This window comes from Mesoplodon bidens (genome assembly GCF_964165515.1).
Source record: "Mesoplodon bidens genome assembly, chromosome: 16".
In the NCBI taxonomy this organism is placed as follows: domain Eukaryota; kingdom Metazoa; phylum Chordata; class Mammalia; order Artiodactyla; family Ziphiidae; genus Mesoplodon; species Mesoplodon bidens.
In genome coordinates, this window is record NC_138173.1 from 39,669,054 (window position 1) to 39,696,168 (window position 27,115).

Consider the following 27,115-nt stretch of genomic DNA (forward strand, 5'->3'; position numbering starts at 1 on the left):
GTGAAGGGGCAGGGTTGGGAGTCCTCAGGGCAGTTGGGAGGTCGAGGGACTTGGGTGATGGGTATAGAAAAAGTGATGGAAAAATGCAAAGAATTTTCAACTATTTCAAAAAGAGCCTCCACCCAGGAAAGAGAAAGAACTTCTTTTTTGCTTTCCCAGGTGATTATCTGTACCCAAAACCCATTGGTCAAACTTGCTTTGTTAAAAAGTTCCACTGGGGTAAATAAAGCTTTTGCAAAATGACCTGGAAACTCAAACGAACATTGTTTCCAAAGGAAAATGTTTCTCAGTTCTAAACAGCCCACTTACAACGTCTATTGAAACATAACCTGTCTGTAAATTGACCAGTATTTTGATAATCAAAACTCACAAAAACCACACCCAAGGCAGTTCCAGAAAACTGCAGAGAAGCTACAGGAGCCCAGCAATGACCTAAACCACGCATTTGCAGAAGCAAGCCCTAAGCTGAGAACTCCCAGAGCTTTACAATCCATACGCATTTTTCAGCTTCCTTATCCCAGCAATCATAATTCACTTATTCCAAAACTTCAGGCAATGCTGGTGGCCCCTGGAGCAGCAACTCCTCCTCCAATTGGCCACGCCCAATAATACTGGCTAACTGCAAATTCCCCACACTGACATTTAGGGACCAGTTAGAGAGTGGGTAGATATCTCAGGGCAGAATTGTATAGTGGTTAATTCTTCAGGCTCTAGAGTCTGAAAGAGCTACATTTAAATCCTAACTACCACTGGCAGGCTACTTAAACTCACCACATCTCAGTTTCCTCATCTGTAAAATGGGGATTATAATAATACCTATTCCGTGGAGTTTCTGAGGAGTTTAAATGAGATAATGCTTGGACAGCATCATGCTTGACATAGAGTGAGCACTCAGACTTAACACTTGTACACGGGCTCCCTAATTTATAGCAAGTGAACAAATAGAACAACATTTCATATCTTCTGCTCCCGCTAAGGCATAACGTAAATGGTAATTATGGACATCTTGGCTGGCCTAGTTAACTTACAACTTTTTTCAACATTAAAGAAACTGAGAAATAATCCAGTTCCTATTTGGGCTCTTGAGATGTTGGAATGAGTTACAAGCTTATAAACACTGTCTAATAGTTGACAAGGATTTGGCTTTAATCTGGTGAATGAAAATTTCATGAAAAGAGAGTTATGGAAGAGTTGTGAGAAAAAACTCCAATGTTCTGAATGATGGATTTCAAAATAATCCTCAGTGTCTTTTCAGACATTCAGTCCCATACTGGACCACAATACCACTGACGGTAGGTAATTCCTTGAGAAAATGGTTTTTCTAAATAGATCCATACAAACCAGGCTGATTTATTAAGGGGGAAAATGAATTTAATAATACAGTATTAGATTGAGTATCATCCAGGAAAAGTGTACTGTAAAAAATGTTTTGAATATTAATTGACCTCTGGTAACTTTTGTGTCGTAAATACTTGTATTATAGTGAGGTAGACAGTTAAAAAAAAACTCTCCATTAGACAGACTTAAAATTTTGTAATAATATTTAAGAAAATGATAACATTATGAAAGAATGAAATATCTGATGAATGCTTAACTTTGTACAACTCGAATATAAACTTTAAAAATATTAGAAATTATAACATTTGAGTGCATATAACGTTTTGTACATTAAGATGAATTGCATGCTGTCCATTTCCTCTTTGCACTTTCAGTCACCTTAAATAAACAAATATATACAGCCTTAACAGAACAACAGTGCATCCAAAGCAAATGTGCATTTTAAATTATTTCTCCTGGCCAAGTCTTTTTTTTTTCACTTAGCATTTTATATTAGCATTTATTATCAGTCTCACCCTTTCTTGGACAGTTTGTAGTTCTCTGAACCAAACAAGCAACAGGTTTAGATCAAGAGAGAGCAAAACCACTCAGGAAAAACAAAACCTTTTTGTAATGGTTGGTACAAGTTCCCTTGTTTAAACCATTTCATGGTCAGAGATGAGAAGGAAGCTAACTCTTCAAAGGGCCTACTTATGGACAATGTTTGAAAATAATACTGGTGCAGGCTGGGGGAAAGTTCATGATTTTGGCAATCTGGGGTTGGGTATTTAGCTTGTGCTCTGTTCTCTCCTGCTTCCGGAAGATGAATTCCACCCCTGCCTCCTTCCTCACCATCCGTCCCCGTCGTCTCCCACCTCAAGCTCAATGTAACACTTTGCTCTTTTCACAGTTTCTCATTACTAAGTTTTAAAAACATTGCCTAACTGGTAATTACAATCTGAAACAATTCTTTTGGGGAAGCCCTGGGCTATTGCTGGCTGGTAATCTTTCAGGAATGTCAGAGAGAGGGGAGGGAACAGAGATTCTAAAGAAACTTTGGAGACAAGGGCTTGTGTCTCCTTTCATCCCTCTCCTCCCTGCTCCTGGCCTGTCCCTCTATCCCCATCCTTGGAGAGGGAGGGGGGAACCACCTTCCCTCCTGACTTCACCCTCCCTTTTCTTGGGTCACTTTCCCATCCTCTGCAACTCTTACCTTAGTTCTACAGTTCCCCAGCCCTACCCATTTTTTGCTTAAATGGGAAAATCACCTTCCCCTTCAAAGGGGATGTCTGAATTTTGGCAAATTCTGTTCAAAGAAATCAATGAGAAACAGACTTGAGGAAGGGCTTTTCCATAGGTTACCTCCAGCCTGGGCTAAGGCACCTCTATGTCAGCCCCTCAAAGGCGAGCCTTGTGGTTTCTCATTATCCTTTAGGGGGTTCCACTTGGACTCATTCTTGTCATTCCATCCATACCAGCTCCCTTTTCCCCCAGAAAAAGCAATAATAATGGCAGTGACCTGAGCCCCCTGGAGTGAGATGCAGGTTGCCACTTCCCTATACGGGCAGAGACCAGGGCAGAGCTGGGTATACAATCAAGCGGGAAAAGGCCCGCTTGGGCCCACCTCTTGCAAAGCTCTTCTAAAGGCAGGACCCCTCCTGGCTTTCCTATTTCTCTACCTTAACACTTTCTGTTGGGGGGAAGGGCGTGGGGACAAGGCACAGGCTACAACATGGCCAGAAAGACCCCACCTTCTTTACACAGGTAGCAAACAATCAGACCGAGATGTGGTCAAAGGTGATTCTTCCCTCCAGTTTCCCTTCTTAAACTATTAATTTTTCAATCCTTGGAGCAGTTGAGAACCAGGTATGCGTCTCCCCTGCCCTCACCGCCCATCAAAACCTGTGAGACACACAAGGAAATCCAAAGCCACAATAATAAAGACAAAAACTAAAGAAATCCTCCTCGGCTTGTTTTTCCAAGGTGGCCGGGCAAGGTGTGAAAAGCCGTCTCTCCCTCTGGGCTGGCAGGTGGAAGGTTCTGGAAAGGCGGAACTCCCTGGTCTCCCACCCGGCTGAAAGCCCAGGCCGTTGCCCCACTCTCTGCCTCGTCCAAGGCTAGCTCCTCCTCCGCCTCTCTGCAGTCAGGCCTCCCCAGCGGTCCCGGGCCAAGGCGGCAGGGAAGGCGCCGCTACCTGCAGCCACAGGACTCCACCACCATGTCCTCATACTGCTTGTAGACCACGTTATTGCCCGCGTCGATGTACAGGATGCTGATGGGAGTCAGTTTGGTGGGCACGCAGCAGCTGGGCGGGGTAGAGCCGGGGTCCATGGAGTTCATCAGCGTCTGGATGATGGCGTGGTTGGTGGGCTCCAGGTGCGAGCGCAACGGGAAGTCGCACACGCCTTCGCAGTGGTAGGCCTCGTACTCCAGGGGCGCGATAATCCAGTCGTCCCAGCCCAGCTCCTTGAAGTTCACGTGCAGGGGCTTCTTGCTGCAGCGCAGCCTCGACTTCTTGCCGTGCCGCTTGCCGTGGCGGCTGGCGAAGGCTGTGCGCCGCCGCCGCCGGCCGGGCGAGGGCAGCCAAGACCCGGAGTCTGGGGTGCCCGACGGCGGCGGCCACGACCCCTCGGCGCCCGCGCCCGGGCCCGCAACCTCGGCCGAGCCCAGCTGCTCGCGCATCTCGGCGAACAGGTTCTTGCGCTGGGATCGGGTGAACACCACGAGCAGTGCGCGCTCCTGGGGGGTCCGCACCCTCCGGCCGAAGCCCAGACTCCGCAGGTCCGGGGGCGGTGGCTGCTGGAGCACCGGCGCGCGCGCCTCGGCCTCGCCGGGTCCCTGCTCGCCCCACGCGACCCGCAGCTCCAAGCACAGCTGCTCCCAGGGTTGGTGGCGCAGGCCCTGCCACACGTCGAAGACTTCCCAGCCGGCCCGGGGCGCCCCCTGCGGGTCCAGGGTCCGCGCGTCCAGCAGCAGGGTCGACAGGCAGGGGAAGAGCTGCACTTGGAGCGGCCCGGCCGGCGGCCCCCAGGGCGCTGCGGGCGCCTGGCGAAAGAGCCGCAGCTCCGCGCCCACCAGCTCTTCTTTGTCTGAGAGCGTGGACACATCAAACAAATACTTCTGTCTCCGGAGAGGAGTGTGCGAGAGATCGTCTGCGAGATAAAAAATAATTACAGTCAGTTTCACTTAAGAGGGAGATCAGCCCGGTGCTCTGCGGCCGCCCCTGGGAGGAAAAGGGCGGGGAGGGAACGGGACAGGCCGGTAGGGGTCCAGCTCGGCCTGCCCGGGGCTGACCACCCCGCCTCCCCGCCCGGCGGTGCGCGGCAAAGAAGGGGAGGGCACCAGGGCGGCCCCCTCCTCCTCTTCAGCCCGGTACTCCCTGGGCGGAAGTCAGTGGCTGCTGGAGTGGCGGCCGCGGCGGCGGCCTCCCGGGTTTTCCCCCAGGAGCCTATGTAACCACTAATGTGCCCTTTGTGGTCGCAGCCCGGCCCGCATTCCCCCAGACCTCCTCTCGGCTGGCTCATTCTCATCACTCACGTCTCGGTTCAAATGTCACCTCCTCCGAAAGGCCATGCTCGACCACCCTGATCTAAAGTAGCCTCCCTCGGTCACTATCACGGGACCCTGGTTTATTATCTTCACGGCACTTAGCACTATCTACAATGACCTCGTTTATATTTGTCTCCTTAGCGGTCTGTCTTTCACAGCGTAAGCCCGCCCCTCTCCAACAGCCCATAGGAGCTAGGACCCTGTCCTGTCCATCTGGCTCACCGCAACGGCTACAGGCCTGCTCGACGTAGGATACACGCTGGTCAGTAAGTGGGAAACATCTAAAGCAGTCATTCTCAGTCTACCACCTAGAGAATTTTGAAATTACCAGCGCCGGGGTATGCTTCAGCCAACTGAATCAATACCTGAGGACAGGGCCTGGATATTGGACCTTTATTGCGGTTTGTTAGCTTTGTTTTTTTTAAGGTCCAAGTTGATTTGAAGGTGCAGCCCTAGTTGAGACCCACGGGTCTGGGAGAAGATGTCGCCCAGCAGGCAGTTTTGCTGAAGCGTTTAGGCCCAGGACAAAGTTGATACAATGGGGAGCTGCAATGCGATTTCTTTCTTTTTAAAATTCATCAGCCACTTAACAAACAAAAGAGCAGGGAGGCTTTCAGAAGTCTGCAGAGGGGCAAATGAACCAACACAAACACAAGGCATCTCTCCATTGAGAAGATCCTGCAGCCAATGAGAAATAAATATATCAGTAAGGAGAAAACCTAAGCCACACACACACACACACACACACACACACCCAGTGACATTCTCCCCTCCCCCACCCACCCAATCTGAAATCTTCTTGCTTTGCAACTAATCCTGAAGATAAAATTTTTGGTTACCACTGAGAGAAAGAATGGGGACACATGGAGGGGGAACAATAACAGGCTTTTAAATCCAAGGCGAATTCTTGGGGACCCAGGCAAAACTGGACTGGACTTCTTTTTTGACACATTTGTGCATGAAGCCAACCCCACTTCAATGTGCAAGGCGGAAAGCTAACCAGATTTTCTTGGGCTGCCTTCTCATAAAATATTTACAACCCAGCAAATACAAAAATCCCCAAAGCCCCTAGCTTTCCCCAGAAGCTAGTAAAGTTTGGGTAGATTTCAATAGTAAAAGTGTCACCGGGTCCCAGGTCCGACCCTCACTGCCTGTCCAGATGTAGCCCCAGGGCACTGGATCTGGAGCCTCAGCCACACCCAGTTCCCACTCTGGGCTGACCGCCGGGCGGCTGCCTCACTCTAACACACAAGTCCCGACCTGAGACGGAGCTGTGGGAAGGGTTAGAGAGGTGAAAAGGGAAAAGCTGCTGGAGGCAGTTGATTTATGGAAGCCAAGACCTTCAAACCGACCAGGGCACATTAAAATCAGTGGGAATTCAGCACACTTTCTTCTCCTCCTTTAAAGAAACCTGTGTCTGACAACATTCAACCACCACCCAGATCTCTGGACCTATTGCCTGAGGCTTCACTTTCCTGGCTCTCATATTTCTCTCCCCCCAAACTGAGGATGTGGTGAGAGGGACAAACCTAAGGCACTTGCTGCACCAGCTAAATGTCATGAGGGCTGACATATTTTTCACCTTTTATCCATGAGCACAGATCAGTTCTGCAAGGTAGGTACTCATATTGTTCCAATTTTACAGATGGGAAAACCAAGGCTTGGAGAAAATAATTACCAAAGTCCCACAACTAATAAATGGTCATATTGGGACCCAAACCTAGGTCCGTTTAATTTCAGAGTTGGAGCATTTAGCCTGTAAGCCCCATTGCCTGTCCATTAGAGTCCAAGTCCCGGAGCTGAGGCAACCAGGAGTGACCAGGGTACAAGGGATGGAGGATACAGTCCCGACTGTATTTTCAGGGCTTGCTAGGAATAAAACCTGGGCTCCTTTAGGAAATCATTTCCATCTCTGCTTATATAACTCTTGAGACAGTCTGTCACTGGTTGGAGAGCACTAGGCAGGTGTAAAGGAATTTATTTATTTCTCTCTCATGCAACACGGAGAAATCAGCCTGCTTTTGTTTTCATGCTTTTTTTTTAAAGTGTGGGCTAATAAATGGTCTGCACAGCTGAGTCACATTTCTCTAGTCCTCGAGAGTGGTCAAAACAGAGGAAAGCATCTGTAAAAAGAGGGCTCCACAGGTTCTGCAGCCTTGGGATTTCGCATGATTTTTCTAGCAAGATCAGCCTGCTCTTACTCTTTTCAGGGCTCGGGGGGAAAGTGCAAATGAGGCTTCAGCCTGTATCCTGCTCTCTTTTCTTCCCATGCCGGCTCCATTCCACAGTTCGAGGGGTCTTACCTGCATGCATGTGGACACCCTTGCCCACAGGTCCAAGCTTCCCAGGCTACAGGGGCACACATCAGCGATGTGACACACCCTTAGGAGGACAGACCCAAAGAAGAAACTGCCCAGGCCTTGGAAGTGGGCTCAGGGCTCTTTGAGCAAGAACTCTGTGGCTCAGGTACCAGACTAGAGCAGTAGCTCTCAAAGCCAGTGAACCTGCAGTGGTCCCTAAAACTGCATCATCAGCATTACACAGGAACTTGTTAGAAAGGCAAATTCTCTTGGGCCCCAGAGGTTTGTAGCAGGGCCCAGAATTTGCATTTCTCCTCAGTTCCCAGGAGATGTTGATTCTGCTGGTTGGAGACCCCACTATAAGAACGACGAATCTAGATAAGCACATTTCCTTGACTCTTCAGATTCCCCACCAGGTGGGGAGGGCACCATGGCAGGTGGGAACAAAACAGGGCCCTGGGGCCCCAAAGCACTGGGCCCAAACAGGATCTAAGGCAATGCTCACCAGAACCAAGTCCCTATTGCTCTCTGTTCCTTCCTGCCCCTCACAGCCACCTCCACATTTTTTCACTCTTTCAGCCACATGTACTCCCAACTGGGCCTCCAGAACCTCTAACGCATGAGTGTGGCTGCTCTGTGCAGCTCCCCTAAAGACCACATTCTCCACCTGTCTGGACCTGCTCTGGAGGCATGCATCACAGAAATAGCCCAGAGGAGGCATCCAACCTGGGGAGTGCTCACACCATCCACTGTGACCCTGCAGGCACTCTGCCTGCTGACCTGGCATTCACAAGGCCTGGCCCTGCTGCCATGGCCATCTGTGGGTAGGAAGCCAGTTCTTCACACCTTCTCCCACAAGCCTCCTCTCCCATTAAGTCCTGTATAAAGGAGAGCTGATGTCATCAAGTGACACTCTCTCCCATCCTCTTGCCTAGAAACAGGTAGTTTTCATTTCAGAATCTGTTGGAGGCACCTTCTTACATCCTGGAAGTCAATCTTATGCTTCAGGCCTTTAAATTGAAATTGATCAGTAATAAATCATGGGAGCTATCTTTTTTGCTTTTTATCTGTATCAACCTGGTCTGTTACAGCTTGGCTTACACTCAGGTTAATTCAGGGTTTGCTGAGTATTAGACATAGAGACCCCTCAAGTTTTAATCGCTGGATTGTGCGTATCAGCTTGCTCTGGTGGGTGGGCAGAGGAAGCAGGGGCGGAGAGAAGAAGAGAACAAACCACCTTCATATTTGAAGAAAATTCTTCATAAATAGGTCAGCCTTTTATAAGTTAAGGGCAAGTCGGTTAAAGGTTAGGAGCACCTCAAACATATACATTTGGTGTGGAATCGATTAAAAAAATAAAATAAAAATTTAAAAGGAAAGCAAATAAGGGAACGAGAACGAATCACTTCAAGGTAGGGACTATCACGCCCATTTTAAACGAGGAAACTGGCTTAGAAAGGTACGTGGCTGGAGGAAGCTAAGAAGCAAACACCAGATCGTAAAGAAAAGGATGCCCGCGGCGCCTAAGTCCGGACACCCCGGGAACCGCGCCCCCGGGAAGGCGGCGTAAGGGTTACGGTTGCTCAGCTGCAGGACCCGAGCCTCGCCGCCCACACGCGCTCCTCCAGCTAGGGGAGGCTCCCCCTCGCCCCCCTGCAGGTGGCTTCCGAAAACCCGAATCGTCCTTCGGTTTGGGGCGGAAAGGCCGCGCACTGCATTTTCCCCAAGACGTCTTGAGATACGTACGCAGTTTGAGGTCCCTCTTGAGAGTCCTGGTTGAATTGTGTGTCACTCGCTGGCCCCGAGGGCTCCCCCGAGCTCCAGCTCGCCCGACCCCCAAGGCCCTTCGCGCCCAGACCCTGGGCTCCCCAGCGCTGCTAAGCGCGTGTTCCGCTCGCGTCCTCTGAATTCGCCGTGACCTGAGCGGCCACTCGTGGGCACCTGGCCGGGCCTCACCCGCCTCCACCCGCCGCCCCACCACGCGGTCCGCTGCACGTCCTCCGAAGGCACATCCTCCAGCGAAGGGCTGCGGCTCAGAAAGCCGAGATGAAAGGGGGCTCTCCCACCCCTACTCCCCTAGGTGGGGATGGAGGAGGGGCGTATAATCACCCGTCTTCGCAAAGGAAACTCCAGGTGTCTGCAGCTCAGCCTTTCCCCCATCCTCAAAAGCATCCCTGGATGCTTCTGGGCGTGCCTTTGTGCTGGGCTCAGGGTTTGGGTGGCCTCCGTCCGTGAATCCTCACCGAGAGCGTCCGAGGCCCGTCGTACTGTTACACTCTTTTATAGGTGACGGAGCGGGCTCCGAGAGGCGTCTTTACTTGCCCAATGTCTTGCAGCTTGGCAGGGACACTATTTGAAGGTCTTTATTCCAACCGAGGCCCTCAGACCTGAGGCCACGCCCCTCTGACAGGGTTCTGATTTGGCGGTGAAGCAAAGAGGGAGGGAGGACACCAGACACACATCCATCACCAACGCCGTCAACACAAAGGGAGCTGGGTTCTGCCAGGAATTCTTTTTTCCTTTACTGGAAGTAAGAAGACCTCCAAGCAGGGAATTCATAGCTAGGTTTGGAGTCACTTCTTCCCAGGTCCCTCAGCCCTGAGGGTGCCCTGAGGTGCCACAAAGTCCACAAGTTGGAAATAGAGTCAGGTGTACTGGGTGAGTAAAAATGAGCCACCAGCCCTGTCTCCTCTGGGGTATGAAGGTCTCTGAGTCATTTGTGCTCCAACTACGACCCTCTTCCGGGACAGTGATCTCCTGGGCATCCCCCTGTACTCTTGTCCTGCGCCCTGCCTCTACTGAGACCTGAATCTTGCAAACTGCTAAGCATCCCCCTGAGGTGCAGAATCAGGACACCACCCACACAATTCACCCTTTCTGGGGTGTTTTTGCTCACATCCAGTACGATCATAACAGCAAACACTGGTGTAAGTCCTTACTATGTCCTGGGCATGATCTAAATTCTCAACTTATAATAAGTCGTTTAAGCTTCAAAACGACCTATGGAAAAAAGAAAAGACATCATTGTTATGTTACGGATCACAAAACTAAAACACAGAGAGCTCAAGGTAACTTGTCCAAGATAGAGGTAGATGCAGCAGTCTGGTTCCGGTATCTGTGTCACCACCCTGGACATCCCAGCCCCTGATCTTTGTGTCTGGTAGAAACCCTGAGAAGGCTCCAATTCTTTCATGCTGCCTATGAATTTGGGGAGGGCATCAATCCCTGATATCCAAGTGTCAATCACTTCCTAATCAGCAGAATTGAAGGGATGCCAACAATTGGACTTTTGAAGGAGAATTTCCAAGGAAACAATTTTCTCATCTGCAAAATGAGAATATAAGGCCAGCTCACAGTCACTGAGGGAAGGGTGGCAAATGAGATAGAGTAGAAAAGACATCTGAAGATGTGTGCAAATGTTAGCTACTACTGACAACATGGAAGGAGCATAGGAATCCTGAGTCTGAGAGGCATAGATTTGAGTCCTGCCCTGTAACTTACTGGCTGGGTGGCCTTGGATGGACTGGGTCACATAATCTTTCCCAGCCTCATATACCTCATCTGGAAAATGGGAGAATGACCCCCACTTTGCAGAGTCATTGTAAAGATCAGAGTCAAGGCAACCAGAGCAGGCTGTGCATGACAGACAGAAGCATCCAGTGAATGCAGCCAACATTACTGTAACTACCTATGGCCAGGTAGGGGGCCAGGTAGGGGGAAGATACACCTGTCCTCTTCTTGGCCTTCTTTGAGGAGATGCAATCCAATTCTTTCCACAGGATTTGCAGAAGTGAGTGGAGGAGAGGTGCTGGGCAGAGGGGTTAAGAGAGAAGCAAGGGCTTCCAGCAAAGGGCAAGACTCATAGGGGTTTCAGCTTCACCCCCATCACCTTGCTCCTTCTCATTCCTCAGGCCTTATCCACTGCTCTGGCCCCTCCCACAATGCCAGGTGAACAAACGACCACCAGCCAGAACCTCGTCAAAGACAGGGCCCTCCTTGCAGGGTCCCTCCTCTGGGGTTAGCCCATATGCGAACCCCTTTGGCTCCAGGCAGCCGCAGCCCCGAGAGGCCTGGTGGCTGATCTCCTTGCCCCACCTGTCCCACTTCTCCACCCTCGTGGGCAGGAACTGTCCACGGAGCCATTGTACGGTGCGGGGTGGGGGTGTTCCCTATGTTTTTCAGCCTGCAGGTTGGAGGAGAGCAGGGTGTAGCAGTGAGTGACCCCTCGGGCTGCGGTGTCAGGGGCGGCGGCATCACCGTCCCACAGAAGTTCCCGGGCCCGGTGCCTCCCACCATACAGTCACCACCCCACTTCTTTCTAGGTCTCTTGGCTTCCCCAGTGTTTCCCCCAGTAGCTTGCCCTGAATTTCCCAGCTTCTTTCCTCATTTCAAAGACCAGAAACACCCACGGGAAGTCCTCCACAGAGGACTTTTCCACCCTCTTTCCAAAGCCTGGCAGATCCCTGCCTTCCTCCCTGTCTCAAACCTGGGCTTGTGAAGCACACAGAATTCATCGAGTCTGGTGGCCTGCCTGGATCCCACAGAGAAACCTCAAGGTTCCCACAGCAAGTTCTGACTCAGCCAGCGGCAAACCAATGAGGCTGGGAGGGGGAGAGAAGGGGAACCCCGATTTCCACCCGACCGGGAAAAACTCCACGCTCCTAGGGAGCCGCAGCACCGCCTTCAGTAACGCAGCTCTCTGGCAGGAGATGGGCCAGCCCTCTACTCTGAGCTCTGGGCGCTGGGCACCCCCAGCAGGAGTCGGAAGGCACCTCCAAGAGACTCCTTTTGTCTTTCTAGGACGAAATGGATTCATTTACAAAGTAGTTTCCACGCACTTGGTGCGAACTCTCATGGCCTCTCAGGGGCTCAAGAGCCAGAGACGCAAAGCCCAGATCAAGGACACTTCACCAGGCGACTCTTTTCACTGGCATCCCACCCTGAGCTCTTGACCACAGTGGCCCAAATCTTAATTTGACACCACTGCAGATGAAATCCAAATAGAAGCTGGTGACACCCCTCACGCTGGAGCCTCTCTCCCCACCTTTCGGCTGCAGCCAAGCAGCCTGTGCCTGGCGTCCCTGCAGGTCGCTGCCTTCTCTTGGAACCTCGGGAGCAGGGCCCGGACCTGGCTGATTTACCCGAGGTCGCCCTCCCTGCAGTGTCGACCTGTAGGGTCACCTGGGAGCCCAGGGGAGCAAGCCAGGCCCAGCGGGGAGGGTATCACAGCCCTGAAACCGTCCTTTGGGCTAGAACATGATCGCAGCCTTTTGACTTGAGAGCTTGGAGATGAAAAGTAGAAGAAAAGGTTCCCATTTTATGTTGTTCCCCCTCCCCGACCAGTTCTGAGGTTGCAGGTGGGGAGACGGGCTCAGACTGGCGTGTGGTCAGGATATTGGACCCTTGGTGTCAAGGGGTCCTGCGCAGGAGAAACCTCAGTGATGTGTTCTGCTGGGCCGGACGCAGCTTCTGAGGAAGGGATCGCGGCAACTCAGCTCCACTGTGTTCACCTCGGGCTGACTCCCGAAATAACGTCCTAGCAAAGTGAGATTCGTGGTGGTAGCTATGGGCCATAGTCTAGCATCGTTCAATTTCCCTCCCCCCTGGGCGCGGGAGCGGCGGTCAGCTGGGAAGTGGGATCGGAACTGGACCAACTTGCCTGGAAACCAGATGTGCAAAACAGGCGCACGGGTTCTCTTCGGTTCCTACGTTATTTAGGGGGTAAGGGGGACGGGTAAACCAGCCCTGACCAAAGCCAACCCTCTGTTCTTGCTTTCCGCTCCGCTCCAGCAGCCAGACCCGCGCCAGCCGGGGCCAGAGGCCCGCCCTTCCCCTCCACTGCAAGCCCACTCTAGGGTCCCTAAACCCTGCCCCGCCCCCAGGCGCCCGGGCCGCTCGCTGCGCAGCGCGCGCCTCTCTGCTAACGCTGGTCAGCGCCGCCCGCCCACTCCCAGCGCACCCAACCCTCGGCCCCCAGCAGCGTTAATGGACTGTCCTGGAAGGCAAGGAACAGCAACCCTGGAACCCATTAGGCCGACGAGGACCTATTTAATTCCTGTAAACAGGAGACACCATTTAACCGACATTGAGCTTAAAAATAAACAGCCAGGCTTTAAGGGCGGGGGATGGGGACTTGAGGGAGGTGGTGGATGCCAAGCAAAGAAGTGGCGCTGTGGATCCACATTCCTGTTTGCCACACCTCGCGGCCTCGCTTCGTAGCCCTTCCCGGGTCCAGAGAGCATCGCTTGAGCAGGGTTGTTCCATACCCTAAGAGTTATCGAACTAGTGTCCTTCACTTTACTCAAAAGTCCCCAGGGATTCTTGTGAATTTGCTCTGGGTCGTTTGCTGCAAGCAGAAGTCCTGGCAGGAAACGAAAGTTTTCCTTCTGCCCTGTTTCTATCAAACCATCTTTCCCCGACCTCTCTGTTCAGTTCCCTTCTCCCTCTCCCCACGCCGCCCCAGGAAGACGTCACCAATTTCAAGGAGGTGAGCCGCCAGAACCCCGAGAACCCCAGCTGGGAAAAAGCGAGTTGCACTAGGGCCTCCATCAGTGCAACGCTCTGCGTTCCCCGCGGGTCCAGGCGACACGCATCCCCTCTGGTCGTAAGGGGGAGGTTTCAGGTCTTGATTCAGTTTGCGCGGGAAGGGATTCCCAAGGCCTGTCGTGGGTTGTGGCTTAGGTAATCTTTTTTTTTTTTTTTTTTTTTTAATGTGCAGAAACGACAAGGATGTTTGAGCACGTTTTTCGATCCCCTCCCCCACCAGCAACTCTACCGCGCAAACTCCCAGAGCTCGAGAGCCTCCCGCGCCAGGAAAAAGCTCAGTGTCCTTCTCAGATTAGTCTCCCCTGCCAAGGAAGTCCGCCCCAGAATTCCGGCGCTTCTTGCACTCTCTCTGCAGAAGACACTAGGTGCTTTTAGCTTCTTGCTAAGGCAGCCTTTGTAAGGCAACCCGTAAGGCCTTAGGGGTGGGAGTGACATTAACTACTATTTAACAACAAGCCAGTGGCTAAGGGTTTGGTTTGTGGCCTGAAAAATGTTTTAATCATTCCAACCAGAAGAGCAGAACAAACTTCTGGTTTAAGGCTTCCTTCCCTTACCCCGGGTTTCTTATAGGACCTGCCAGTTCACCAGGTTTGAGCAGGATCCTGGACGGCGACGCAAACCCCGCGCGGTGCTCACACCGGCGCGTCCTCACACGCACGCACTTGAAAGCTCAGCAATCCTTTCCCAAGGCTGTTCCCTCTTTCCGGGGAAATAAAGCCTAGATTGGAACCTTCTGCCGGCTTCCTCACTTGGCCGTCTGGTCTGCATTAGTGTTTTTATAAGGGACTCAAACAAATCGAATACAAGGTCACCAAATAATTAACAGTTGTGAATTCCCTCCGTCCCCATTAAAATACTTCCCTGCTTATATTTCATTTTCCGTTTGCCAACGACAACAGGATCCGGGCAAAAGCACCACTGCGTTGATTGCACCACTCTGCGGCCCAGGTCCACCCAGAAACACGCTGTTTTGCGTGAACATGCCACACCAGACGAACTTCAATCAGGAGGGAACTATGCCGCTCTTAGAATGTCCTCCCCGTTAGCTGTCCTGTCCTGCCCCCTTGGCAATCGCGACCCAGAAGGTAAACCTAGAAGCCAACAAACAATCAGCGGCAAACTCTCCCGAGGTTCATTTCTAGGGTGTCAAATTCCTCAAGGCTGTTCCGATCTCGTTTGGGTTTGTGTGTGTGTGTGGGGGGGGTTGGTGTTTTTGGTGTTTGTTTTTTTGTTATCTGTTCCCTGCTGCCGCCTTTCTGAGAGTGCTATTGTAACAATAACAACAAATATTTAAAGAGAATTCTTATTTCAAAATCATCTGGAAACCTAACTCACAGCAATATTCTTAGATTCATTTTGGTTTCTTCATCCTTAAGAGGCTTTTTTTTTTCTCCCTTGTTGGAATTACATGGCGCTTCTCACTACATAAACTAAAGTCCAAGTTTTGCTTCTCTCTCCCTCTCCCTCTGTCTTACAGCCATGTTGAATTCATAGGAGTTCTCATTGTCTGCCTTTCCAGGGCCCCAGGGTTGGAGATCCAAGCCTCCTGTACTAGTGGTCTTGTAATGAGTTGTATCAGGTGCTAACTGTAATTTCTCTATATCCAACCTGGTCCATCCTGATCCTATGGCTGCACCAACACAAACATTCACACACTTTCTCATCTTCATGGATCCAAAATCATCTTGAAAGCACAATATGGAGGCATTTTTAAAGGTCAGGGATAAGGCGGTTTGTGCCTTTTACAGGGAGTACAAAGAAGAAGCAAGGCACAGCACCCCTGAATCTAAAGTTTCACTCCAACTCCTAACTGGGTCGTAAGAGATTACAGAGGAATATTAGACGGGGTGAGAAATCTGTCAACTTTTTCCATTTCTGCTTCTGGCCACCATCCTTTAGAAACACCCTCACCCTTACCCTACCCATGTAGTGCCATAGGTAAATATGCAGGGGCTGGAACTGGATATGTGCTTCAGCTCTCACTAGCTGTGTGACCTTGAACAACTTGCTTAACCTCTCTGTCTTCCTTAACTCACCTGTAAAACAGGGACTGTAGCGTTTTCTTCCCCGGGTTGGGGGGTGTTGTTAGAATTAAATGAAATAATTCATGTAACAAATGTTAGCCCAGTACTTGGTACACAGTAAGTGCTCAACATGTCAATATATCTTAGTTATTATTATTACCCTTAGTTGTTTGGAGAGCGAACCGAAAGGGGAGACATATTTTTTTAACTTGCAATAAGGTCTCCTCTTCACGGGGCTTGGGAGAAGGAGGCACGGGCTGAGGCAGTACAGAACACGCAGTCTTTATAGACCTAAAGCGCTCTTCATTCATTCACAATGGACAGAGTTTACCCTGCTCTCCCACTCTTAAACGCAAGCTTTAGGTGTAATGTCTGGGGTCCCGGGGTTCCCGGGTGAGGAAGGCTTTTTACAGATACTGTACTGTACGTAAGTAGCTCATGCCTCACGAGAAGATTTCAGGATTCCTTCCGTTTTCTTTGCTCCTCCCCCCTGAGGGACCCCTGCTTCTCGAAGCCAAGCCTGCCACACTCGACGGCGATTTAAACATCCCCGAGGCAAGGCGCCAAGTTAGAGCGGCTGGCCCAGCTCTCAGTTGGCCGCCTCTCTTACCTCCTTGTCCTGCCTTCCACGGCTGGGGGAGGGGATGCTGGAAGGTCTGGCGCGGTTTAAGAGTCCCCACGTGAGAGGGGCGGAAGTCCTCGCCAGGAGTCGGGGATGCGCGGCTGGCGGGTCCCTTCCATCACGGGAGACTAGACACCATTTGATGTGTTATGACATGAAACCTCAATTAGATCGCTGAGTTGAAACACTCCAATCAGGGGCCCGATGCTAAGCAAGCCCCGGAAGGTCCAGCCCGAGGTCACCGCCGGTGACACATCAAATCAAAATCAGTGAGAGAGAAAGTGAGGCTTTCCCTTTATCAAGCTGGGGCTGTGGCCCGCAACATACCCCCTCCTCTGCGCGCGCCCTCCAGCCCGCGGCTTCGCACTCCTTCACCCCAGCGTGGCGGGCACAGCCTTCGCGGTCAACCAACTACCTTTCTTCGCGTTTTCTGGGAACCAGAGAGCGTGGAGGAGACCGCGCCTTTGAAGCTACGGTCCAGGTGGTCACGCCGCGCCTCCTCCGGCGGGGGACCGCGTTCGGGAATGGAAGCCGGACGTCTGGATCTCGGTTCGGCTAGCTTAGAGAGCTTGGCTCGGAAACTGAGCGCCCCCCCGCCAACCTGGGCGCGCAGCCAGTCCCCTCCCTACCTCCGGCGCCCCGGGGGCGCCCAGCGCGGTGCCCGCGGACAGGCTGCTGCAGCGCGAGCCAGGGTGAAGCGAACCAGCCTCTGCGCCGGACCTGGAGCCCCCAGAGACCTCCCACACTTGCCCCAACGCCGCAGGCTTCGGTAGACGCCTCCCAGCCGCCCGCAGGGTCCTTTGGTCCCGTGCCAAACTCACAGGGCGCAACTTACGAGTTAGGGGGTGTCCGCTTGGGGGAGGGGCGGAGGTTCTGGCCGCTTCCCGTGGGGAGAAGAAAATGCGCGCCCAACCGCCCGCCACCCTGGGCCTGCGGGATTTCTTCCCTTGGGGAAAGGCCTCTAGAGTACTTTTCTCTGTGCTTCCTTACTCTCTCGACTAGGCAAGTCTAGGGTAGCCTTCGAGTAGGGTATTAGAGAAGGCGAACGATAAACAAGATTTAGAGGGAGAGAAACAACAGAGTCAGGGAGAGGGGTGGAGGTGGGGAGAAGGCGAGTTGCGCTGGCAGCAGGGAGGCCGGGGCCCCAGGTGCAGCGCTACGAAGAAGCCGCTTGTATTTGCCAGGGTGACTTTAGCAGTTGTAAAATCACCATAAAATACCTGGCGTTAATTTGCCGCCCAGACTTTTCAGCAGCTTGTGAACCTCGCTGACCTCGGGCTGCAGCCGCGAACCGAGCGTGGGCAGGACCCACGCCCGCAAGGAAGGCGGCTGCAAGGGAGGGGGCTCGGGGGCTGAAGCCTGGGAAGAGCCCGAGGCTCGGGGCCGTTAGCCTGCTCTGTAAAGCTTCGAGGGCGTGCAAGTGCCCCCAAGGCAGTCGCGGCAGAGCAGTCCGAACCCCCGTGCTCGCCGGTTCCTGGGCGACCCCCCTTTCACTGACCTGGAAGTGGGAGGCAGGGAAGGCGTCCGAGCCGAGGAGCTAAGTCCGGGCAGGGTGGCGGAGTGGATAGATGCCCAAATCGCTTTTATCTCCTCCGTCCTGTCTTCTCGCCCCCTACCTCCCGTTTGCCCTTCCTTTGCTTTTTCTCCCTTCCTTACTGCCTCCTTCTACGGTATTGTCTCTTCTCTTTAGGAACTGAGGTCCCGGCGCCTGCAGCGCGAGGTTCTCTCCAAGGCTGCAGACCAACGCAGGTGGCAGGGAGGGGGCGCAGGGGTTTCCGCAGACTCCCACACATGCACCCGCGCCCACAGAGGGGACCAAAGACGGGGCCCCTGGTAGAAGCGCAGAGAGAGGAGAGTTGCCTGGCTCAGAAAGGTGAACGAGCACACCCAGGCACCCATGTGAGCTAAGTACCAACAACCCCCCAAATTTAGCTCACTTGCCCCTGCCCCCGGCCCGCCCTGCCAGTGGCTGCCGCTGCCTCTGCAGAAATGACTCTGTTGCGGCCCCGGAGTGGCCGAGGGCGCGCTGCAGGAGCAAAAAAAAAAAAAAAAAAAAAAAGCCCGAGGGCGCGGGGTTCCTACGCGGCTGACCATCCCCACGTCCAGCGCGGGGACGAGCCGGGTAGCCGGGCAGCGGCTGGGCCAGGGCACTGCCAGACGCAAATCGCGGACTCGCTTCTTCGACCGCGGAACTCTCTTCTGCCGGCTTTTCCCGGAGCGGATGGGAGCTCGGGGCTTTCCAGCGCTCACTCAGGCCCCTGGGCCGTTCGGTCCGCCACGGCAGCTCCGGCCTTGGACCGCGCACCCGGTACAACCAGTGACCCCTTGCCACGGGTTCCCAGTCCCCGTCGCGACGCCTCTGCAGCCCCGGTCATTTGCCCGCCACCTCCCGCCCTCCACGCTTCCTCCACCAGCCACCAGACGTGCGGCCGCCACGCTCCTTTCTGCACAAGGCAAGAGGAAGAAGGAAGGAAGGGAGAGAGAAAGCGAGGCAGGGGGTATTGCACACTGGAATAAAGTCTGCAGCCGCATTCGGAAACTTACTTAGGCTTGAGAAAAACTGTTTAAGAAAAGAAAGGGGGAGGTATCCAGAGCGGGAAGGGAATTCACAAATGCAGCCTCCTGCCAGAGCCGGAGCTGTGCCCTGGCTGCGGAGCTCCAGGGAGAAAGGAGTCGGGCGTCTTCTTTGCCACTTACCTAGTCCCCTGTCTACAAAGCTAGTGATCGTATTAGCCGACTTGGAAGACTGGAAAAAGCTGGCATTGATGCCCAGCTTCTCGGCGATGGAGTAAGTCCTGTAGATTGACAGCATGTACTCGTGGGGCACCACGCGCGGGCCCCTGCCCAGAGGCTCCTGAGCCTCGGGCTGCTGTGGCGGCCGCCGCCGGGGCTCCTCCTGCGGCCTCGGCTGTGGCTCCTGCCGCCCCAGGGGCGCCCGGGCCGTGGCACTCTCTCGCGACGCCCGCGGCATCTTCCCTTCCTTGCGGCTTCGCATTCCCTTGGCGGAGCCCAGCTGGGCGGACGACGAGGAGGATGAGATGGAAGCTTGCTGGAAACCGGGCAAATCCCACAGGAAACTGATGAGGAAGACGGCCGAGAGCAGGACCCTGGGGGTATCCATGGCGAGCGGCTCCCCGAGAGGCGGCGGCGCGGGTCGCGAGGGGCGCGGAGCGGCTGGACAGCGGCCGGGGCCCGGCTCCTCGGGCGGACTCGGAGTGCGAGGAGCCGGGTCCCAGCCACACAAACCCCGGCCCTGCCACGCCCCCTCCCGCCCCTCGCCGGGAGGGGAGGGGTGGGGAGGGGAGGGGAGCCGAGGGTGGGAGGGGAGGCCGGGTGGTGCGGGCAGGAGGTGTGGGGGAGAGGGGCCGCTGTGGGCCGGGGTGGCAGGGGGACGCAGCGCCCCCGCGGGACGTGCGAGGGGTTGCCAGGCGGTGCGCGCAGAGCGGGTCTGGAGCGCCGGGCAGGGGTAGGCGGGCGAGGCCGCCCGGCGGCGAGGAAGCCACGGGCATCCGCAGCGCCAGAGCCCCCCTAGCACTGTTCGAAGCTCGGTCCCTCCGTAGCGCTCCGCCGGCTCTCGGTCTTCCCCAGCCTCCTCCACTTTGCTGGGAGCGTGCGGCCCCGGAGGAGGGAAGTGGCGGCGGCGCCCCCCAGGGACAGCTCGGAGCAGGCGCCTCAGCAGCCGACTGCGCGCCGGCTCCGGGCGGTGGTACCTTCCTTCCTCGGCCCCAACCTCCAGGCCAGTCGATCGCTCCCTTCAAGGGCCAGTCCAGGACCAGGGAAGCCTCGCCGCGCGCCAGGCGTAGGGCCCAGCTCAGAACAGTCCCATTCTCTCGGTGGGGTACCGCTCTCCACAAAGACAGGGCGTCTGTTCCCGACCCTCGAGGTCAGGCAAAGGCCACGAGTCTTTAGAGTCTGGATGGATGCTAAAAGCTGCTGCGCTCTCCTGAAGGCCCCAGCCTCTCTCCTCGCAGTCCCCAACCTCTTCTGACGCTGGATTTAGCCGATTCTTTTCTCCTCCATCTGTTCCCCGGATGCTCTTCCCTCTCGCGGCCTGGCCCCCGCCTCCACGGCATCCCCATTTTCCCTCACTTCTTTCCCTCCCGCCTTCAATACTTCCTCCTTCCCCAAGTTCCCTCTGCATTCCAATCTCTCTTTCCCCAGCCTGCTTTTCTTCTCACACTGCCCTCCCATCTCTCTAGGCCTTCCCACCCGCTCCCTCCCCGGACTCCCCCCTCCCCTTTCAGTGGACCCCTCCCTTTGCAGCTCTCCCCCAATCTGTTTCTCTTCAGCCCAGCCTCGCCCCATCACGAGTTTCCTTTATCTGTCCCCAGATTCTCCTGCCTGTCTTCCCCGCCTACTGCCTCACTCATTCCGGGGCCTGAAGGCTGGAAGACGAGACGGAGGGCTGCTTCTCTCCCGCCATGCTCCTTGCCCTAACGCTGTGGACGTCGAGTTTCCCCTTGCATGCATTGGGTGCTCAGCCACCAGCCGTAAAAAGATCTTGAATCACCCCCAGCCCTTCTGTGATGTTGGCCTTCCTATTTTCACTTTTACAGATTTAAACAACGTCTGAGAGGGGATAAATGACTTTTCCAAGGACACTCAGCCAAGAGGATGTGCAGCCAGAAACAGACCCTAGGGCTCAGACTCCAGACCCAGTGGTCTTCCCTCTCCATCAAAGAGGAATCATCCCTGAGCCAATGTCCCTATTTTCTTGCTTTTTCTTTTCTTTATGATATTATTTGCTCTCAGGTGATTTCCTTCCCCACACTGCTTTGTGTGTGTGTGTGTGTGTGTGTGTGTGTGTGTTCCCAGTCTCCATACTCCCCACCCTCTCACTTTCTTCCCCCTTCCCACTTTTGCTATTTCATTCCTTCTGCAGGGACCAGTCACCTGACTGCAAGAAGAGGCAGTTTTGCTTCCTTGCTCCCTTCATTCCAGAACTTCCTTAAGGTCTTGGCACTGGCCTCCCCCAGGTAATGGCAAACACCCAAGAGACCTTGTCTCCTTTCATCTTCAAAACAACCTTATGAGATAAGGATTGGATTATCCCCATTTTACAGATAGGGAAACTGAGGCCCAAGCTCACACTGCTGCGGAGTCTGAGCTCTTAACCGCTGGGCTATTGAGCCAGCTTCTCTCCTCTTGATCTCCTCCATGGGTGTCCCTTCTGGCCTTATCCCACGCCTACTTATGTCCCCAGTTTTGGTTTCAAGATTGTCAAGTTCTGAGACTTTAGACTCGAAGCTGCTTTACCATAACCTTTTCTTCCTTCCTCTCTCTGTGCTTTAAAATAGTTTGTTTTTTACTAACTTAACAACATAAAAGGAAATGGAACTGAACAAAAAGGTTGTTTTTCAGATTTCTGCCACTACAAGAGACCAAAATGTGTTTGCCTTTATGGGTGCCCTTCCAATCTGTCTCTGTCTTTTGCGTACATGTTATTGCAATCCAGAGATAGATGCTGTGTCCTACCCTCCCCTTGTCACTTAACATTATGTCCAAAGCATGTCTGCTCGCCCTTCTTTTCATGTTTTGGGTTGGTTTTGTATTACTGCCAAGGCTGTTTTCTTGGACAGCTCTCCTCTGTGCCTGTCTGCCCCCTCTGCAGGTCTCCAACAGCCCTCTGCCAAACCACAAACTCGAAACCCCTCGTTTCTCACTTGAAGAAGCAACATTTCGCCTTCCGCCTACCTGTCACCCCTAGGATGCACATGATCTGCTCTGGCCTGACCTGCAAGCTCTGTACGTCTGCTTCTCCGGTGTCATCCGGGAGAGGCTTCCTCCTTGTGGTCTGTCTCCATCCCTCCCCTTGGGGAAACGAACCCTTGTAGTTTGTGTTATCAGTATTTTAATTTCTATCAGTATGGAGTCTGGTTAATGGTGATCCATGGTTTCAGAACCCCCAGCCAATAAGAAGGCTTCCTGCCTGCAACTGCAGTCCTGTATGTTCTCTCTTCTTTTGGCCCACGGCAATTATTATCTGCCACAAGTTATCAGTAAACAGGAAACAAAGTAATGAGCCTATTTGCTGTGGCTTAGGAGCGCTCAGCACACTGGATGGAGTCATGGGTAAGAGTAAATGACACTAGGACAGGAGCCACAGAGGATGTGGTCTGTCCTCCCACCGTCAGGATTCCCCTGGGGCAGATATTCTCCTCCTTCATTGCTACCAGCCTCAAGTCCAAGCAAGGAAGGTGCTGGCTCTCCTTTTCCTGAAAGCGCTGCAGTCTTCATGTCACAGGTGAGCGGATGCACAAACTCGGTGGATGGGGCCCAAGGTTGCAAGCCAGTCAGGAATCTATTCACAACCAGTAGGCAAGTCTTTCTGACACTTAATCCAATGCTTTCACTATACTAAAAAGCATTTCCTATTTCAAATATTATGACAATGATCCCCAGTCCTGTATAAAGCCATACCTCTTCCTCCCTCATAGATATGCCTCAAATAGGAATCCACCCCAACGTTAACAAGGCCTTTGCTCTGTGAGTATGTGTGTTGTAAAAACAAAGATACGAGAGCAAACTACGAGTCAAAATCTGCCTTTAGACCTTCTCAGAATGTTTTGAGAATTTGAAATAATGCTATGGAAACTTTCAGTCCAGTCTTAGATTCTCTTGGAATTTCTTCAGCTGTTTCATCTATGAAGAATATCAAAAAGGGTGAAAGGGTCTTGAGCTGAAATGAGAAGTTCTGGTGTAGGCACCTTTAGCAACTTAACTGGCATTCTTTTCATGGTCAGATTTTTCCCCCCCAAATAGAAAGAAATACAGACAACTGTGCAGTATGGTGTGTCCTGCCCTCCTGTGGACGCTGAGGGAATTACCCTTGGAGAACCAAAACTGGGCTGGACGCGGGAAAGTTTTCAGGGGCTTGCGAGATGAGCAAGGAATAGTGACACTTATATTAACATTAGTTTGAGAAATGAGAGAGTCATATATAAGGTGTGTGTAGCATTTGGCCACAAAACTTCCATAAAGAGAGCTCTACCTGCCCAGAGATACAGGACCAAAAGCAAACAGAATTGCCCTTGCTCTCTGAAATCTGTGCTGTTGTTGTCTTCAAAGCATTATTTCATACTAACCCAGGGAGAGAAGATTCTATTATATAAATAAAAGAGTTTATCTCAGGATGGGGAAGGGATGGAGTGGGAGTTTGGAGTTAGCAGATGCAAACTAGGGATACATATATCGAATGGATAAACAACAAGGTCCTACTGTATAGCACAGGGAACTATATTCAATATCCTGTGATAAACTATAATGGAAAAGAATATAAAAAAGAATGTATATATGTATAACTGAGTCACTTTGCTGTACCACAGAAATTAACACAACATTGTAAATCAACTATACTTCAATTTAAATAAATAAATAAATAATAATTTAACTTTTAGTATGACGTAACCATTCTGTAAAGTCTCTGGAACTATATCCTAGGAAGGTAGTCTAACACCTGCAATTTGCACAAATGAAATCATTTCTTTAGTTTGCAGTACTGTTTTCATAAGGTTCCAGTTAAAACAAAAATGTTCTTGGGTATGACCCCTATTCATACTTTACTACCACTATTATACTCTTCCGAATAAATTGACAAACTGATAACCTGAGAACATTAACTAGTTGACACCTATATGGTCCAAGAGAAGTGAGACTTAAGACGGGCAGGTTTTGATTAAAAGAAGGCTAAGGACAAGAAGGAGTACAGCAGTGGGTTTAAAAGTCTGTTCCTTTGAGCTTCTAGAGCTTTCGGCAAGAGGAATGAGGAGGCAACCTACCAGGTGAGGTTCCTGTGTCCCACACTTTCTCCAAGCTGAGCAGCCCTGCTCTATGTTTCTGACCTTTCCATACAACTTCATCTGCAAGAAAAAGTCCCTCATAAAAGAAAAAAACGCTTAGAGTACTGAGTAATCTTCCTCGAAAGGGGTCAAGGGTGAAAAATAAATGGAGTCCTGAGCGACAGGAAGAAAGGTGAGGACTGCTCTGGAGAGGCAGAGGAAAAGGCAAAAAAAAAAGGGGGGGGGCTCTTAGGAAAGCGTGCACATGAAGATAAAGCTGCTCCTTCACAAATTAGCCTGGGAGGTACCAGCCCCTAATTCCTCCTGCTTCCCCGATGTAATATTGAGACCTATGATACCACTTGCTCTGTTTGCTTTGGCACTCCCATTCTTTCGCAGGATGCTTCACAGACAAGTTAAATGAAATGGAATGAAGAGTTGTGCCTGATAATATAACACATATAACCTCTCTGGGCCTCTGTTTCCCCACTCTATCAGCTGAACGGGTGTGACTCAGACTTTCAGTAGGTCAGCCCCACGCCTGGCACCAGTGTGATGGTACTGGGTTTGACAGGGAATTCGAGTTCCAGTTCTGGGTATCGAAAGAAACATGAAGACTCACTAGGAGTGTCAAAACGACCAAATCACTGCTCTCCTTGTTTGGTTGCACCACAGGGCACGCAGATGTCCAGCCATGATGTAGTTTGCCAACACCAGTGGTTCTTGAAGGGTGGCCCCTGGACCAGCAGCATCAACATCACCGGGATATTTGTTAGAAATGCAGATTCTTAGGCCTCGCCCCAGATCTACGGGATCAGAAGCTGGGGCCCAGAGATCTATACTTTAACGAGCCCTTGAGCGGATTCTAATGCAGGCTGAAGTTTGAGAACCATTGGTCTTCACCATGAAATAGGGACAAGCTACCTGCCAAGAACTTCAAGAAATGCTTTGATTTTTGAGGGAAAGTTGTAAAGGAAACACAGTATGCAACTTTATTCTTAAATGAATGATTCTCATTCCTAATGAGCAAATGATTTTCATTCCCCGTGCGAACAAGGTGTATTTAATCGCCTAGTCATATCAGGTTAAATTGTGCTAATCTGGACAGATTTCTAAAAATAAAAAGGGCTGGGCCCGTTTAGAACCTGGAAAGGAGACAAAAGCCATATCAGGATGAAGCAGACTGTAGACTCCTTCTTGGAGTCTACAGTCTGCTTTCATTAGCATCCATCTCTTTCATTAGCATCCATGGAGTATACCATGGATGCTAATGAAAGAGGAGGGGTTTGCAGCAGATGATTAGAATCCCAGCTCTGTCACTTCTGAGCTATATGAACGCAAAACCTTCTACTTTTAGTTTTGGCACGTCAGATGGAGGTAAAAATACGTCCCTCTGGGGTTTTTATGCAGATTATATGCAACAACTTATGTAAATACTTATTCCAGATGCATGTAAGTATGGTGACCATTAATTACTCAACCATTTGGATTTTTTAAATATCAGATAATTCCCTGGTAATTTTTACTATTTCTCAATCTTTATGCATTTGCTCTGGAATTACATTTTAAAACTTCAATCTAACCAGCTCTCATATTCTCTTAAGAACTTCTTTTGTTAAGTAACTTCTCTAAAAAGGTTAAATTTGTTTGACATAGTGAGCTTTTACTGTATTTCACTGTGAATCTGTGGCAACACTTTTCTTCTATAATGATTCGACATGTTTTATGTTTGTCCAAATCATCTAGATTAAAAACACATTGCAGTTCGCTAGTAGGTATTGGGATACTTAAATTGAGCAAAGTGAATTCTCAAATGAGCATCTAGGATGCTTATGAGAGTAAAGATGATTAAATTCTAAGAACAATTTGATCTTTGCCAAATCTTGCATAGAAAATTATAATTACATAGGAAATTGTCTTTCCTGTTTAGGATCAGACTTGGTTTTAAAAATTACTACCAACTTTGTCAACATTAAAATAGAAGCAACAAAGATGTGAAATTTCACACAGGGGATCTACAATATTTGGATAATTATAAGCATATGGCTACTTTACATGAGATCTCTGTTAAAAGTGTGTTTACTAGGGCTCTGGGAAAACAGATGTTCTCAAATTCAGGGCTTACTTACATGTGCTGAGAATGTCACGTTTTTTATCAATGTATCATAATCTATTCTTGCTTCAGAACTCGAAGTAGAATTAGCTAAATGATCGCAGTATCTGTTGTTTATTGCTCTCTTGTCTGTTTGTTAATATCCCAGGCTTTACTTATAATAGAAATGGCAAAGAACGGTTAACTACTCCATCAAAAGTGGTGAATGCTTTCTCGATCATTATAGAAACAATTTCATATATTTTCTTAATATTTAGGGCATGAACCTACACTAACTAGTTTCAATAGATTCTAGTCAAATAGAAATGATTGGTGTAATGACAATTTAATTGCATGTCCTTTTTGAAAATACTTCAATGTATCCATTCCTAGGAATCACTAAAAATAAAGATAAATGTGTTGCCTATTCATTTAGAATTAATTAAATGAACACTTTAAATGTGAGAAATGGTGGAAACTTCATTTGGAAATTAATAAATATGGGATTTAAGCATTTGAAAAAATCAGTGTAAGCCCTATCTTTCCTCAAAAAGCTTTCCCTCCATGACTTTGCTCCTCAAATGCTGCGATTATGAAATGCCACAGCTACAACTTATAATGAATTGGTCTTAAAAAACAAAGCACAGGGCTCCCCTGGTGGCGCAGTCGTTGAGAGTCCGCCTGCCGATGCAGGGGACACGGGTTCGTGCCCCGGCCTGGGAGGATCCCACATGCCGCGGAGCGGCTGGGCCCGTGAGCCACAACTGCTGAGCCTGCGCGTCTGGAGCCTGTGCTCCACAACAAGAGAGACCGTGATAGTGAGAGGCCCGCACACCGTGATGAAGAGTGGCCCCCGCTTGCCACAACTAGAGAAAGCCCTCGCACAG

At 51.3% G+C, this 27,115-nt stretch overlaps 1 protein-coding gene across 1 annotated transcript; it reads right to left on the minus strand.

Annotated features, from left to right (window-relative positions):
- Window positions 1-1,654: 1,654 nt before the first annotated feature.
- Window positions 1,655-19,548, minus strand: GDF6 (growth differentiation factor 6). The gene is made up of 2 exons (XM_081258722.1): window positions 19,056-19,548; window positions 1,655-4,469 (listed from the first exon to the last, which is right to left on the minus strand). Exons 1-2 carry the CDS (start codon window positions 19,477-19,479, stop codon window positions 3,508-3,510), a joined length of 1,386 nt encoding a protein of 461 aa, XP_081114848.1. The 5' UTR covers window positions 19,480-19,548; the 3' UTR covers window positions 1,655-3,507.
- Between the last annotated feature and the right edge of the window lie 7,567 nt (window positions 19,549-27,115).

Coding starts and splice junctions, on each gene's coding strand:
- GDF6 (XM_081258722.1), bottom strand. CDS start 19,479: ATGGATACCCCCAGGGTCCTGCTCTCGGCCGTCTTCCTCATCAGTTTC. Junction 4,470..19,055: donor CTTTGTAGACAGGGGACTAG/GTAAGTGGCAAA, acceptor TTTATCTCGCAG/ACGATCTCTCGCACACTCCT.